This window comes from Marmota monax, unplaced genomic scaffold (genome assembly GCF_021218885.2).
Source record: "Marmota monax isolate L192 unplaced genomic scaffold, Marmota_monax_Labrador192_F-V1.1 WCK01_AAM20220418_F8-fsc00056, whole genome shotgun sequence".
Classification (NCBI taxonomy): Eukaryota; Metazoa; Chordata; class Mammalia; order Rodentia; family Sciuridae; genus Marmota; species Marmota monax.
In genome coordinates, this window is record NW_026695212.1 from 8,392,107 (window position 1) to 8,408,246 (window position 16,140).

The 16,140-nt window shown below is 34.6% G+C and overlaps 1 protein-coding gene across 3 annotated transcripts; it reads left to right on the forward strand.

Moving 5' to 3' along the window:
- Nucleotides 1-64: 64 nt before the first annotated feature.
- Nucleotides 65-15,646, forward strand: Thap2 (THAP domain containing 2). 3 transcript variants are annotated; one of them, XR_009225549.1, is made up of 5 exons: nt 65-630; nt 7,272-7,467; nt 9,664-10,127; nt 13,577-13,714; nt 15,444-15,646. XR_009225549.1 is itself a non-coding variant. In XM_046430674.2 (3 exons), exons 1-3 carry the CDS (start codon nt 560-562, stop codon nt 10,051-10,053), a joined length of 657 nt encoding a protein of 218 aa, XP_046286630.1. In that variant the 5' UTR covers nt 65-559; the 3' UTR covers nt 10,054-11,191. The 3 variants fall into 3 exon arrangements, 1 of the variants encoding a protein (XP_046286630.1); XR_009225548.1 differs by having other exon boundaries at nt 13,577-15,646; XM_046430674.2 differs by lacking the exons at nt 13,577-13,714; nt 15,444-15,646 and having other exon boundaries at nt 9,664-11,191.
- Nucleotides 15,647-16,140: the final 494 nt, after the last annotated feature.

A 16,140-nucleotide genomic window follows, 5' to 3' on the forward strand; every position in this document is an offset into this window, starting at 1 on the left:
CGAGACGTCACTTCCTACAGCACGCAGGAAACGTGGTTCCCAGCTCACGCGATACTGACGACTATCGCAGTGCTCGCCGAGATTTGTAGTCTCTCTCCTGCCATCGGGTTAGCCCTTCGGGTCTCCGGCTCACACCCACCCCAGGCTCGGAATTGGGACAACTGGGTGCGTGCCGGGGTGGGCGGACCTGCTTATTGCAGATGTCAGAACGTTTCGTGGTAATCCGAGGGGAAAACACCTCTGTCTTTCAATTGCTCCGAGGACCACTGCCAAAGATACTCCCTTCAGGGAACCGGGGAGGGGGGTCCGCCATATTGGTGAAGGCAGACGAAAGCGCCTAGAGCTCCAGGATGGTTGGCTCTGCGGGCGCAAATCCGCCATATTATTAAAGAGAAAGGGAAGGTTGACCCTCCTTTGCAACCCTCCTTCCATACACACCCTTTTCCCCACCCTGCTTTCGCGACTAAGCTTGCTGGGCCCTTCGCTTGCCTCAGTTGTCTAGCCTTTGTCCGAAGAAAGCTTAGCAGCTCAGATAGCACCGAATGAGGGGTAAAGGGAAATGCCGACCAATTGCGCCGCAGCGGGCTGTGCAACTACCTACAACAAGCACATTAACATCAGCTTCCACAGGTAACCTGGGGAGGGAGTGGGGGTGACGGAAATGGGAGATGCTAGTCTGAGTATTGCTTGTGTAGAAGGAACAGGAGAATTCTAATTTTTACCAACTTTCCCAACTAGTGACAAGGAAGACATCATTTTTGTCCTTGTGTTTCTCAAATCTGTCCAATTTTTCCCTCAGGGAAAGTTTTACTCGTTTTCTAAAAGAAATCCAAGTACTGTACGGTGACTACTCCTTAGAGAAAGTGACAGCAGGATACCTTAATTTTCCACTCTTTTTGCTCCTAAATATTAGTCCATGTCTTGATAAGAATGACGCCATAAGGGAGAGGATCTTACCCCTTTCCAGTCAACAGTCACCGTTTGAAAAGCCTGCTATGTTCCCATTAAAACTGGAGAATTCTCATTAGCTTAACTGACATGGGAAGCATTTAAATTTCTAATACACACACACACAATAACTGCGGAGGAACTGAGTCATAATTGATAGCTATAAAATGAAGCAATTAGTGAAAGAGCAAAAGATAAGTAAGCTTTCTTGAACAGAGAAATAGAAAGAACCGAGGCCTTATTTCTCCTTCCGTTTGCTAGAAAAGCAATCCAAATTCTTTAACTCTGTCAAATCAGAACTCTTGAAGGCACTTTGAAGACTGCCTGACATATAATAGGTACTTGGTACATGTTCATCTTCTCTTCAGGTGCCTTCCACCTGCCCAAAGAAAAGAAATATTAAAAAGTTAAATGAAAACAATTCTGATTTTATATACCTCAGAACTTATATAGAAAATCATATTTTTAACCTTTTCCCGACTTCACTATTACTAAAAGCACACCCATTACTAAAGCTACCATTAAAAAAAAAAAATCCTTGTGATGTTTGTTTTTAAACTACTTAATGCAAATGTAGTGCTTTATTCATTCATCCATCGGATATATACTGAATTCCTAATTGCCTGACATTGTGTTAAGGATTCAGAAAGTTCTTAACTTTCTAGAGTTTAGAGTTGAATGGGGAAGAAAGACATAAATAATTACCTGTACCAAAAAAAATTTTGTTTTAGATAGACCTAACTTAGCCTTGGAAAGAACACTTCTCAAAGGATGTGACATTTGAAATGAGACCAAAGTATGAAAGACTTGGTCCTGTATGTTACTTAAGAATTCTATTTTATTCTAAGAGTACTTAAGAAGTCATGGAGAGTTTAAAAAGAATAATGACAAGATTAGATTTGCATATTAAGCCTCCTGCAGTGTGGACAATTAGAGAATTAGGTGCTAGTCAAGCATCATTAGAAATGACTTTGATGAGAAAGCAGCATATTATAGAATGTTAATTTACTTACTATTTCATTCACAAGGAAATCCTGCTACAGTATCAACTGAACTAAATGCTACCAATTAGTTTACTAACACAAAGAGTGGTGGATTAGGGGAGGTGAGAGTTTATAGCCACAAATTAAACTGTAGTCAATAGGAATCTACGCAGTGGCCCAGCTAAAGTTGCATGGTATTAATAGTAGGGATGGATAGAATTGGACAGATTTGAGAAATGATTGAGGAGAAATTACTGGATTTGGTAATCTGATATGGAAGATGAGAGGGAGAAGTCCAGACACTAATTATGGTTTAAGAGATGATGGTATGTATGATAATGCACTTAGTCATGAAATTAAAATTTTTATGTGTAATCTGAGAAATTCAGGTCTTAAAGTAGAAATAACTATAATAAAAACAAATTCTTGTTTCATAAGTAAAACCATTTAATTAACGCGTTTCCACCCAGGACATAGCAGACTTCTTTATTCCTGTGTACAAATGATACTGCCTAAGTCTACAGTCTCCACTTTTCTTACCTTTTAGCCTATTGCAGTCTAAGTCTCCTTAATAATCTGAAACTGCCATTACTACATGTCTTTCTCCACACTCATTCTCCTAATAATTTCCTCCTTGAAATCCTCTATACTTTTAGACTACTGACAATAATTGTGTAATTTTCTTCTTTGGCTAATTTTCAGATTTGTTCTGCTAGCCCTTTTCCCTACTCCCTAATCTAGATCTTCACACTCTTATCTCCTGCCAGTCCAGCAGATTCAATATTCATAGTGAATTTCCAATACCACAAACAAAGACCACTTCTGTATTCTGATTTTCAGTAAAGGGAAACACCATCTACCTGGATACTTAGAAGTCAGCATCCCTTGACTTCTCACATTTCCTCTTGATCTGATTATTACAACAGCCTCTTAATTGGTTCAGTGCTTTCATTATGCACTGCTAACCAATCTAATATAATCAATGGTGTGTAGCTAAATGTTTAACAACTGGCTGTACTAAGAAGTAGAAAGGCCAGATTTATAATGTTTACCTAACTTCCCTGAAGTCTAGTTTCAAGCTGCCAATGTGACATAACTGATATGGAGTTGAGAAGAGATATATGATATACTATGCTGTAATATTTCTACCCTAAAGATACTAGACATAAATAACATTAAAAGATTAGAAAATAATAAAATAATTAGGAAATTTGGGTATTTAGTATTTATTTGGGATTTTATTTGTGAATTTGTATAAATTAATTTGTGGTAATGGTTATATTTAACAACCAGTTCAAAATTTCTCTGTCAACAGCTTTTATATTTCAGCCTTTGAATGGCTTACCAGTGCCATTTTGGACAAACTTCAAAAATTTGGACTTGGCCTTCCAGCATCATCTCATGTCATATCACATTTCCTGTCCCCAAGATACTCAACACTCTTCACTAATCCCATTTAGCTTCACTAGCTATTCCTATTCTTTTAAGTGTTTGTTTTTGTACTGAAGTACTTTATCACTGAACTACATCCCCATTCCTTTTTATTTTTTTATTTTGAGACAAAATCGCACTAAGTTATTGAGGTTGGCCTTGATCTTGCCATCCTTCTGCCTCAGCCTCTTCAGTTGCTAGGATTACAGGGGTGTGCCACCATGTCCAGCTTGAGGGCTCCTGACTGATGAGCCCTTTCTGTTTTATGATTCTATATGGCCCTGTACATAGACTTTTTATAATATTCATAACAATTATTACGTTTATAATAATAATAAGTAAACTTTAGTATTTACCATGCACTGTGCATTAGTTAGGCATTTATGTTTAATTGTTAGAGCCATTCTTACCTTACTTTGTAGATACAAACAAGAACTAAAAAAGTTAAGTTGCAGGGCTGGGGTTGTAGCTCAGTGGTAGAGCACTTGCCTAGCACATGTGAGGCACTGAGTTCGATCCCCAGTATCACATAAAACTAAATAAACAAAATAAAGGTATTATGTCCATCAACAACTAAAAATGTTTAAAAAAAAAAAAAAAAAAAGCTTAACTTGCCTAAAGTCACCTAGCTATTATTGAAAAGGAACCAGTATTGGAGACCTGGTTTGTCCAAAGACGATGTTGTCAGCCATTTGTTGTCTACTTCTATTTGATTCTCTACCCCACTACATTATATATACACTCAGATGACAGACATCAAAACTGTTTACAGCCATGTCGTCAGTGCCAAGGAGCATAGGAGGCAGTCAACTATTTATTAAAGATGCAAGGAAGATAGCATTGTTCAAATTACTGAGTTATTTCCAAAACATCATATTCATAAAAGCCTGGTTCTCTTGTTCAACAGTTAAGAATATATCTGGTAGGGAAGGGGAGCATCGGGGGAATAGATGAATTCTAGATAGGGCAGAGTGGTGGGAGGGAAAGGAAAGGGGCAGGGGATTAGCAAGGGTGGTGGAATGTGATAGACATCATTATCCAAAGTACATGTATGAAGACACGAATTAGTGTCAACATATTTTATGTACATCCAGAGATATGAAAAATTGTGCTGTATATGTGTAATAAGAATTGTAATGCATTCCGTTGTCATTTATTTTTTAAAAAATCAATTTAAAAAAGGAAAGAAAAACAAAAAAAAAGAATATATCTGTTACCACCATGTTAGTTTTTTAATATTTATAAGATGGTTTATTACTACTTAAATTTGGCTGATGGCTACATCTTCTACCCTTTAAATATACTGTGAAAAATTCAGATGACACATACAAAACCTGGTTAAGATTAATGCTATATAAAATTATACCAAAATCAAATATAAAATTGTTGATTATTATTCTATTTTAGCATGGATAATCTAAAGATTATTTGATAATGCCACATTAGCCCCATTAGTTCATCTACTGATTGATTCAAAAACATTCAAGTGCTTAACAGGCACTATGGTAGATAATAATGATAGACCCAGGGATAAAGTAGTCAAAAACCTAGACCTCACTCTACAGAAACTTAAAATCTAGTGGGGAGCCGGAAAGGTAAATAATTAGAATATGGTGATTTCAGTGATATATGATATAGCAACATCTAACCCAGTCTTCTGATAAAGAAAAAATATTCTTAGTAAAATGGGATTCCTAAAAGTCTTAAAAGAAGCAAGCACAATATGGTCAAGTTAAGGTTCCATTTGACGCACTGGTTTCAATATTAAGGAACAGTTTTAAAACAGGGCTTTAAAAAAGAGAATAAGAGGCTGGGGATATAGCTCAGTTGGTAGAGTGTGTGCCTCGAATGCACAAGGCCCTGGGTTCAATCCCTAGCACCAAAAATAAATAAATAAGAAGCTGAGCAGGGCATCATGGCACATGCCTATAATCCCAGCTGCTGGGGGTATGGTTCAGTGGTTAAGTGCCCCTGGGTTCAATCTGTGGTACCAAAAAAATCCAGCTGAAAAATAACATCTGAAAGACAGTCTTTCTGTATTTGAAGAGTTTTATGCAAATAAAAATACAGTGATTGTATTTATTTGTTCTGAGTCTCCATTGAGGCCCCAAGAAGAAATTAACTAAGGTCTGATTTTTAGCTTTGGATTAGGAAACATTTCCAAACCACTAAAATAATGGAACAAAGATTTTGGGTTTTGGTTTTGTTTGGTTTTGGTACTAAGGATTGAACCCAGGAGTGCTTAACCACTGAGCCATATCTCCAGCCCTTTTAAAATATTTTTATTTAGAGACAAGGTCTTGCTAAGTTGCTGAGACTGGCCTTGAGGATAGGAGATGGGCAATGTTTACTGGAAATTTGGACTTTCATTTCTTTGTGTCTATCATCACTAGCAATGTAAAACTAGGACTGTATAGGACAGTATAAAATCTGTTACCTCCAAGGTCCTGAAGTTTCACTTCAGAATTTCTGAAGCACGTATTTGATGTGGATTATTCAGCCCCCACCACCACCACCACCCACAGTGCTGGGGATCAAACCCAGGGCCTCACACATGCTAGACAAGTGCTATATCATTGAGCTATATCCCTAGCTATGATCCTTTTTTTTTTTTTTTTTTTTTTTTTTTTTGGTTCTTTTTATATACAAGTCAGTTCATAATTAATACTTAAACTAAAGAAGAATAGTCAGTCATCACAGTTACTAGTAGATTTTTAGAGACAGCCCTTGTATATTTGTCTCTTCCTTAACAAGTATACATTAGGTACATGTCAGTTATTTGGTTTTTGAGAGAAATATGAAGGGAAAAACATTGGTGAATGGCATTTTGAGTTTTTCTAATTTTACTTTCTGCTACACTATATAAATTGAGTTGGTTTTTAAAAAAAAAAAATATATATATATATATATACATATATATATATATATGTAGTTTAACTACATGGAAATAATACAGTGAATTAATTGAAATATTATGTATTTAGCTGGGCACAGTGGCACATGCCTCTAATCCCAGCTACTTGGGAGGCTGAGGCAGGAAGATCACAAGTTTGAGGCCAGCCTCAGCAACTTAGTGAAACCCTGTCTCAAAAAATAAAGCCTGCAGGGTGGCGTGTGCTTGTACTCCCAGCAGCTCTGAAGGTTGAGGCAGAAGGATTGCAAGTCCAAAGCCAGCCTCATCAACTTAAGAAGGTCCTAAGTATCTTAGTGAGATCTTGTCTCAAAATTAAAATACATATATATGAAGGGCTGGGGATGTAGCTCAGTGGTTAAGCGCCCTGGGTTCAATCTGCAGTACCATAAAAAATATAAGTAAGTAAATAAATATCTGTATCATATTTTTTTGTTGAGTTCCTTGTATTTGCAAGATACTGTGTTAGGTGTCTAAGATAAATAAATTAAAAATATAATAATGATCCCTATTTTCAAGAAACAATTTACTGGAATTTTATTAAAATGGAAAAATTACAGAATACTGTGGTATTATAATTATGGAACACAGGAAGGAGTACCAGAATCTTCCCAGACTTTCCTTAATAAAATTTAATTTTTATGCAACCAGCACAAATCACAGCATTGTGAATTTGCTGCTGCTTATAATAGTTCTACATAAAATTTATCTAGATAAGTTTAGTCATGTTTTATTTTACTATCCATGTTAAGAACTGGTAAGAAATGTCTCTTTTTAAAGTCTGTGAAAAATAAATCTGCTCAATCTTTTTTTACAATTTTTTTTTAACAATTTATAAAACTCAGCATGAATTGGTTTCTTTTCTATATCTGGATATTATGAGTTTAAATTTTTTTATGTAAATGGGAGACACTTTTAAATTTCTTTTAATCATTTAGGTACAGCCAGAAGTATGCTAGTTGGAATTTGAGTTGCCTTTTTGGTTTGTTTGTTTTAAGGTTTCCTTTGGATCCTAAAAGAAGAAAAGAATGGGTTCGCCTAGTTAGACGCAAAAACTTTGTACCAGGAAAACACACTTTTCTTTGTTCAAAGCACTTTGAAGCCTCCTGTTTTGACCTAACAGGACAAACTCGACGACTTAAAATGGATGCTGTTCCAACCATTTTTGATTTTTGTACCCATATAAAGTCTATGGTAGGTAATGTTATTTTTTTCAAAAACCATTTTTAGAAACCATTCCTTTTTATTTATAGAAGATAAAATTCAGAATATAGAAAAATTCACATACAGCAATATGCCTCAAGAAAGTTATAGATCTTCCTCTTATGTAATAAAGGCACAAGGTAGAATTAGAACTCAGATGTCCTGATTCCAATATTATTTCACCAAGCCATATTGTTTTACTATCCAGATTGAGCAGTCCTAATGTGAATTTTTGGATTAAGGATGTTTAACTGATAAAGTCTATGGAATATTCCAAAATATGAAAAAGATCTGAAACGCTTCTGATCCAAAGCATTTCTAACAAAGGACACTTGATCTGTATTGGAATCTTACCAATTATTATCCAAGTACTGATTATTATCAATAAATATACCATTGGTGAAACTTAGAAATAGTAGTAATACAACTCCAGCAGCATTCTGTTCCAATTTTAAGATGACATGCATATAATATGTCCCCAATGCTTTAAGAGCAACAAATTCTAAGTTATACCAAAGGATATGCCTCTCTTTGTTCAGAGGGAGGCATGACAGAAAACTTGACAGAGCTGAAGCATTCAATCTAGACTTGAGGACTTAAGAGTCTTGGAACTTGGGAGGTTTTTTATCTTGTACAGAACAACTGTAATTGAAATTAAGAACAAAGCCATTGGGTTGATGATGAGTGGGAAATTATCAAATATTGAAAGTGATATTTTGATGGAAGGAGAAAATAAAGGAGAGATGAATGAATGAATTTTTATCAAGTTAAGGAAGATCTGATCAGAGAAAGGTCACAAAAAAAAAGGAGAATGAACACAAATAGGGGGAAAGGTTTCCCTTTGAAAAGGACAGACATTTTTTCTTTGGAAAGGAAAAACAACACTTTTCCCTGAGGTATTTGTGATACTTAAATTTGTAAGTGGGGGGGGGGGCGGTGGAGAGGGGGCTCCCTGGGGTGGGGTTGCCCAGGATGGGGGTGGGGGACCTGATGCTGTAAGTGGATATGAGTATCTAGATGATTAAGGAGCTTCTGGTTTCCTAACATCACAAATGTTAAACAAGCTCCAGAACTTTTTCACTATTTTCAACACTTAAGCCTCTCACACTGCCTGAAACACAATATAGTACTTAAATATCTGCTAAATTTAAAATGTACCTTATTTCTTTCTTTTCTGCACTCCACTCCCAAGTATTGGGATTACACACAGGGGTGCTTTACCTACTAAGCCTCCCCTCCCCTTTTTTGTTTTTTTTGAAACAGGGTCTCACTAAATTGCTGAGGCTGTCCTCAAACTTGCAATCCTCCTGCCTCAGCCTCTCAAGTTGTTGGGATTATAGGTATGTGCCACCAAGTATGGCAAAATGTACCTTATTTCTAATATTTTGATAATCTATTCATCCAATAATAATCTTAGATGCCGAAAATATAAACAGCAAAAAAGAAAGACCCTGCCAATTCCTTATGTAGAGAGCAATTGCAGTTTTCATGAGAACAGGAATCACCTTTGTCTTTTATATTCACCATTATTTCCCCAGGAATTCATAGTAGTGTTTCAGTGTTTATTTAATGAATGAAAGATACAGTGTTATGAAGATATAATCTAGGAATCATTTGATATTCTTAGAGTATATTGGACAAAAGTGTCCTGAAATTTCTGATTTAGGCAAAAATTTAGCCAGATTTTAAATCCATGAAGATATAACTGTGAATAATTAATAGATAAGTCTATTTAGAAGCTTGATACTTGAGAATATGTTCCTTCAATTTGTATTTAATTTATCAAATTGAGAGAATAATATTTAACTAAAAAGGGAATCAAAGCAATTATCACAGATAAACAAAATGTCTACATTTCTAAATTGGCCTAAGTAGGAAAATAGCAAAGGATTTTTAAAGTCTCCATAGAATCATGCTCAGTAATTTGGAAGATACCTTGGCAGCCCATTGTTTATTTCAAAATCAATGTTTGAATATCCCTGGAGATAAAGGACAAAAGGTGACTAGAGTTCACTCAGCCAGGCGAGAAACTTGATCCATGATTACATGAAAAAGCCTGCTGTTTTCCCATCAAACTTTTAAAATCAGTTCTTAAAGTATAGTTTAAATACTCCAAAACTGGGCAATATTTACTTATTTGTGGTATTCCATAATTTATGTTCAACTCTGTAATTTTATTTGGCTCAGAAACTCAAGTCAAGGAATCTTTTGAAGAAAAACAACAGTTGTACTCCAGCAGGACCATCTAATTTAAAATCAAACATTAGTAGTCAACAAGTACTACTTGAACACAGTTATGCCTTTAGGAATCCAATGGAGGCAAAAAAAAGGATAATTAAACTGGAAAAGGAAATAGCAAGCTTAAGAAGAAAAATGAAAACTTGCCTACAAAAAGAACGAAGAGCAACTCGAAGATGGATCAAAGCCACATGCTTGGTGAAGAATTTAGAAGCAAATAACATATTACCTAAGGGCACATCAGAACAGATTTTACCAACTGCCTTAAGCAATCTTCCTTTGGAAGATTTCAAGATTGTTGAACAAAATCAACAGGATAAAACATTACCAATTCTCTAAATCTAAACAGACCAAGATTATCTTTTAAGTTTATCTTCACAGAACTTGATGACCATCCTTCATTATTTTCAGAGGTAAAGATACTTATGGCAATTATGCCAAAATTTAGTATTTAATAAAGTTTTACTTGAAGTAACATAATTACTTTATAACTTATGAAAACTTGATTACAAAAGAAAATAGAAAATTTTTTATGAAACTTTTTTTTTGAGAATGAATGGAAGTGCCTTACATGAGAATTATGTACTTAGAAATTTTGCCAGAAAATCATGTTTGCAAAGTTTTTCTTTAACTACTGTTAAAGAACAGCTTATGACAAATATGTTTAATTTATGTTAGAAAAAAATTTTTCCTGTACCAAAGTTGGGATATTACATTTTAAAGAAGACGCTAAGTAGAAATTACTTGCATTAAACGTGACTTTGAAATTGTTAGATTTGTATTAATTAAATTATGACTGGCACTGCTGTTTTAAAATTTATACAAACAAAACCTAAGGTACCAGGGCTGGGATTGTGGCTCAGTGGTAGAGCGCTCCTCTTGCATGGGCGGGACCCAGGTTTGATCCTCAGCACCACATAAAAGTAAAGGCATTGTGTTGTGTCCATCTACACCTAAAAAATAAATATTTAAAAAAAAAACTGAGGTGCAGGGACATTCTTTTATTTATTTTTATTCCCGTATTTTTCTTACCAGTAGAAGTAAGTTTATCACGGCCTTCCTTATATCCTTATAAAAATATTACATTTTAAAACAGGTTTTAAAAATAGTTATTTTTTGAACATGAAGTACCTTTGACTTATCCAGACCATGAATGAGTCCTCAAGTACCTCACAGTAGTAAAAACTAATAGCTGATAATGCTCATCTTCTAAGAAAACATGTTGTAAAATAATGAAAAATTCAAGATTTAGCTTGTTCTTAATAAAACAAATAAATGTGTACTCCTTTTTTCTTATAATAAAAATATTACATTTCCAGCTTCAAAGCTGGTGCATTAATAAGCAAATTCCCTAATACCAAGTTCCCTATTCAGCTCTGCTCTCATGTGTGTTGACAGCAAAACTCTTGAAGCTTTTTGTTTTTTAACTACTTTTAAATTCTTCTGTAGCTCATTAAATTCTTATGTATCTCAGTAAGTATTGTGGGCTTCTCTTCCTTCTTTGTAAACTCACAGTAAAATGTAATCACAAAAGTATTTACCATTTTATATCTTCATAATTCACAACTTAAAATGGAATCAGTTTATCTTGCACACCAGATTGCTTTTTATCTCTTTTCTTTTAAGTGAACAAACAGCAACCATACTTCATGAGAGAAATAAAATGTAGTTCTATATAAAAAATACATGTAATAAAACTATCCAAGGGCTGGGACTATAGCTCAGTGGTAAAGCACTTGCCTCACAAGTGTGAGGCACTGGGTTTTATCCTCAGCACCACATAAAAATAAATAAAGATTGTGTCCCTCTACAACTAAAAAATATTTTAAAAAACTATCCTAGTGCTTATTAATGTATAAAATATTAGAACTATTCTTATGGTCACCACTTGAACAATTAAAGGAACTACTTCATTTCATCAAATGTTTAATAAGAACGCTTTCTTCCCAAAAACTTTTGTCAACTCATGTAAAATTTATTAATATATTATAAAGTTATTTAATCCTACTTCAAGCTTCTGATACTACTTAAGAAAGTAGCATATACATACATAAATTATTACAAATGTTTCCTGTAAAGAAATGACATTTTTTCTTTTGCCAACTGTTTAGATTACTTTTTTATTTTTTAATGACACTAGTCATTTAAAAAGTCTCTTAGTTCCACCCAGGAGTGGTAGCTTACTCTTGTAATCCCAGAAATTCAGGAGGCTGAGGCAAGAAGATCAGAAGTTCAAGAACAGCCTTAGCAATTTAGCAAGATCCTGTTTCAAAATTAAAAGCTCCTTCATTTTTCCCATGCCCTCTCCCACCCCCCCAACCCCACCCCACCCCACCCACCCCCGTTATGGATCAGCATAAACTTATCAGAGAAAATATTCAGCCTTTGGCTTTTGGGGATTGGTTTACTTTGCTTAGCCTGATATTCTCCAACTCCATCCATTTACCTGCAAATGCCATAATTTTATTTTTACTCTTTTAATGCTGAGTAATATTCCATTGTGTATTGATTGCACAAATGGTGTGACTCAACATCACGTACAATCAAAGAAAAGTTGTGCTCCATTTGTGTGCAATGAAACAAAATGCATTCTACTGTCATGTATAACTAATTAGAACAAATTAAATGAATGAATAAATAAATAAATAAAAGGGCTGGGAATGTAGCTGTGCCTCTGAGTTCAATCCCCGTACTAAAAAAAAAAAAAAAAAAAAGTCTCTTAGTTCTCATGTGGTACTTATAAGAAGCATTTATGAAAATCCTTTCGAAGACGGTATGAACCTTGTTAGTTATTTTATAACTATTGGACATAATTCTTTAGAATTATTACTGCATGTTTTTTCCTAATATAGTTTCAAATTCCTTTATATAATCCCAAGTGCCAGTATATAATCTCAAGTATCAGTATATAATCAACAAACACTCTGATAATATTTACTTTTAACTCAAAGTAAGTTGGGCACAAGTACATAAAAAAATGCTCACCATCTCTAGCAGTCAGAGAAATGCAAATCAAAACCACCCTAAGATACCATCTCACTCCAATAAGATTGGCAGCCATTAGGAAGTCAAACAACAACAAGTGCTGGCGAGGATGTGGGGAAAAGGGTACACTTGTACATTGCTGGTGGGACTGCAAATTGGTGCAGCCAATTTGGAAAGCAGTATGGAGATTTCTTGGAAAGCTGGGAATGGAACCACCATTTGACCCAGCTATTCCCCTTCTCCGTCTATTCCCTAAAGACCTAAAAAGAGCATGCTACAGGGACACTGCTACATCGATGTTCATAGCAGCACAATTCACAATAGCTAGACTGTGGAACCAACCTAGATGCCCTTCAATAGACGAATGGATTAAAAAAACGTGGCATTTATACACAATGGAGTATTACTCTGCATTAAAAAATGACAAAATCATAGAATTTGCAGGGAAATGGATGGCATTAGAACAGATTATGCTAAGTGAAGCTAGCCAATCCCTAAAACACAAACGCCAAATGTCTTCTTTGATATAAGGAGAGTAACTAAGAACAGAGTAGGGATGAAGAGCATGAGAAGAAGATTAACATTAAACAGGGATGAGAGGTGGGAGGGAAAGGGAGAGAGAAGGGAAATTGCATGGAAATGGAAGGAGACCCTCAGAGTTATACAAAAGTACATACAAGAGGAAGTGAGGGGAAAGGGAAAAAAAATACAAGGGGGAGAAATGAATTACAGTAGAGGGGGTAGAGAGAGGGGAGGGGAGGGGAGGGGAGGGGGGATAGTAGAGGATAGGAAAGGCGGCAGAATACAACAGACACTAGTATGGCAATATGTAAATCAATGGATGTGTAACTGATGTGATTCTGCAATCTGTATACAGGGTAAAAATGGGAGTTCATAACCCACTTGAATCAAAGTGTGAAATATGATATATCAAGAACTATGTGATGTTTTGAACAACCAACAACAAAAATTTAAAAAAAAAAAAATCATATGTGAATGGAAAAGAAAAAAAAAAGTAAGTTGGGCAAATAATCATTTTAACATAAATTTTCCAAGTATAGAATCTCATGCAGTGCACCCCTCCCACTCCAAATACAAAACAAAGCATTAATGCAACCTGTTTCTATACACAGTATCTTGATAACATTTTAAAAATCATAAATAGGTAAAATACAATAAGCTTTTAGCAAATGTAATCATAATTCACTATTATTTGACACCATTGAAATCAACTACCACTCAGCAATTTTAGAGTAATTTCTTTTTGTTTTCACCTTATAATTTTCATATTACTATACTGGTAACATGCTCAAAATCCTTCCTGCAGTAAATTATTTTATTAATGGATATCTGTCCACCTTAAGACAAACTTCATTCACAGAGAAAAATGTAAGAAAGAATGTATAAATCCTATATTCAGTTTACTGATAGATTTTAGCACTTGACTGAACACCATAAAACTAATCCAAATAACTTTCTTTGGCTGAACACAACACAGATCCTGTGTTCATTTATTGTGTCTACTGGCAATTAACCAAACAGCTAAAGGATATGATATAAAAGTGAATATTGAGCTGGAGGTGTACCTTTGTGATAGTAGAGTGTTCTTAGCTCACAAAAGGGCCTATGTTAAATCCAAAAAAAAAAAAAGATGAATGTAATGTGATATTCTGCCCTTATGTTGCTCAAAGTTTCCTGAAAGAAATATTTATAATACCATATGAAAATGCTACAAAAGGTATAAAGTACTTTGAAAAACACTGGAAGTAGAAGTCAATGAGAACATATAATCAAATAATTTTCTTTTGAAATGAAACTTATTTTTTTTTCTTTTTCTTTTTCTTTTTTTTTTTTTTTTGAGATTGGGGTGTTACTGTGTTGCCCAGGCTGGTCTTAAATCTCCTGAACTCAAGGGATCCTCTAAGGGCTGAGACTACAGGCCACCACACCCAGCTCAGATTTCTTATAGACTTACCAAAGGAGGTAGAAGGACATTGGTGTTTGAACTGAATTACAGTGTTATCTGAGCATTTTTACCCTTTAAAATGAACACTGATCTAATCTGTAATAGAATCTTTGCTAAAAGGAAAACAGCTATAAAGAAAATATTACATCAAAGCTAAGTACTGGAGTTTATTTGAAATTTGATATTTTATACAAAATAACAAACCCTATTATAGATTTCTAAAATAAAGTAACTCAATCTTTACAAAACAGTTGGCATCCATTTGTTCTCTTACTTTTTCTTTAAAAACTTAAGTGTGGTAGGTGGTAGTATCTGATTTTCATAAGAATCCTCTGTTGATTCAACTTATTTATTCAGACATTTACTGTGCCAACTTGCACTAGAAATAGAAATGCCTTGGGCTGGGATTGTGGCTCAGTGGCAGAGCGCTCGCCTAGCTCGCCTAGCTCCTGTGAGGCCCTGGGTTCAATCCACAGCACCACATAAAAACAAGTAAAATAAAGGTATTGTGTCCATCTACAACTAAAAAACAAATTTTAAAAAAAGAAGAAATATAAATGACTGTGGTCTAAAAAAATTCTAGAATGAACACAGATCTTCTGCCTTCAGATTCCCTCTGCCCTCCACATTCTAACCCTTTAACATAAATCTAGTTATTAAAATAATACAAATCATCTCAAAAAAATAATATAAAATTTTATGTGTATATACAGATAATCTGTGAGGTCATTGTTCTTTTCTGGGTAGACTTAATAATGTTTGTTTTCTCATTTTGCAGTGTTAGAATACGGGTCAATTTTAATTTTGGTATGATATGGAAAATGGCTCATCTTTATACAAGAAATAGGATTCTTTTGATATCTGGACAGTTGGAAACTTTCTAAAATTAAGGATTTTGTACTGTATATTCAACAACTGCATATTGTATTCACAAAAATGTATTTGAAGTTTGTTAATATTAAATACTTTTTTCCAAGGAAATTGCTGTCATGTCTGTTATTTCTATAAACTACAAACATTCCTGAGTTAAGTCCTTCCCCAATTTGACCCCCCTCCCCCGCCAGATTCTGCAGAATTCCTTCTTCCTAAATTGAAGCAAATTGTAAAACAATGATCTTTAAATCACTGAAGAGGAATTAGTTTCCCATTTGTTGCTGAAGTTATATATAAATATACATTATAGTTTATTTGCACTATTTTAAATGCTGCTTATGCAACTTACGCTAGATATATTAAGGGCTATAAAAGTGCTCTTTCTAGGAGTCTATTCTGAGAATATGAGGCCCTCACAAAGATTTAATTGTAGATGATTATCAAAGCATTGTTTTAACAACAAAAAGATTGTGATCTTAAAATTTATTTTTCTGATTATAAAAATAATTCACAAAATACTATCTTAATATTGGCTACTTCAATTCCCCCAAATGGTTTCAGTCTTAAGCTAGAATAGCTTGTTTTATGGAGAACACCACCAA

Coding starts and splice junctions, on each gene's coding strand:
- Thap2 (XM_046430674.2), top strand. CDS start 560: ATGCCGACCAATTGCGCCGCAGCGGGCTGTGCAACTACCTACAACAAG. Junction 631..7,271: donor ATTAACATCAGCTTCCACAG/GTAACCTGGGGA, acceptor GTTTGTTTTAAG/GTTTCCTTTGGATCCTAAAA. Junction 7,468..9,663: donor GTACCCATATAAAGTCTATG/GTAGGTAATGTT, acceptor TATTTGGCTCAG/AAACTCAAGTCAAGGAATCT.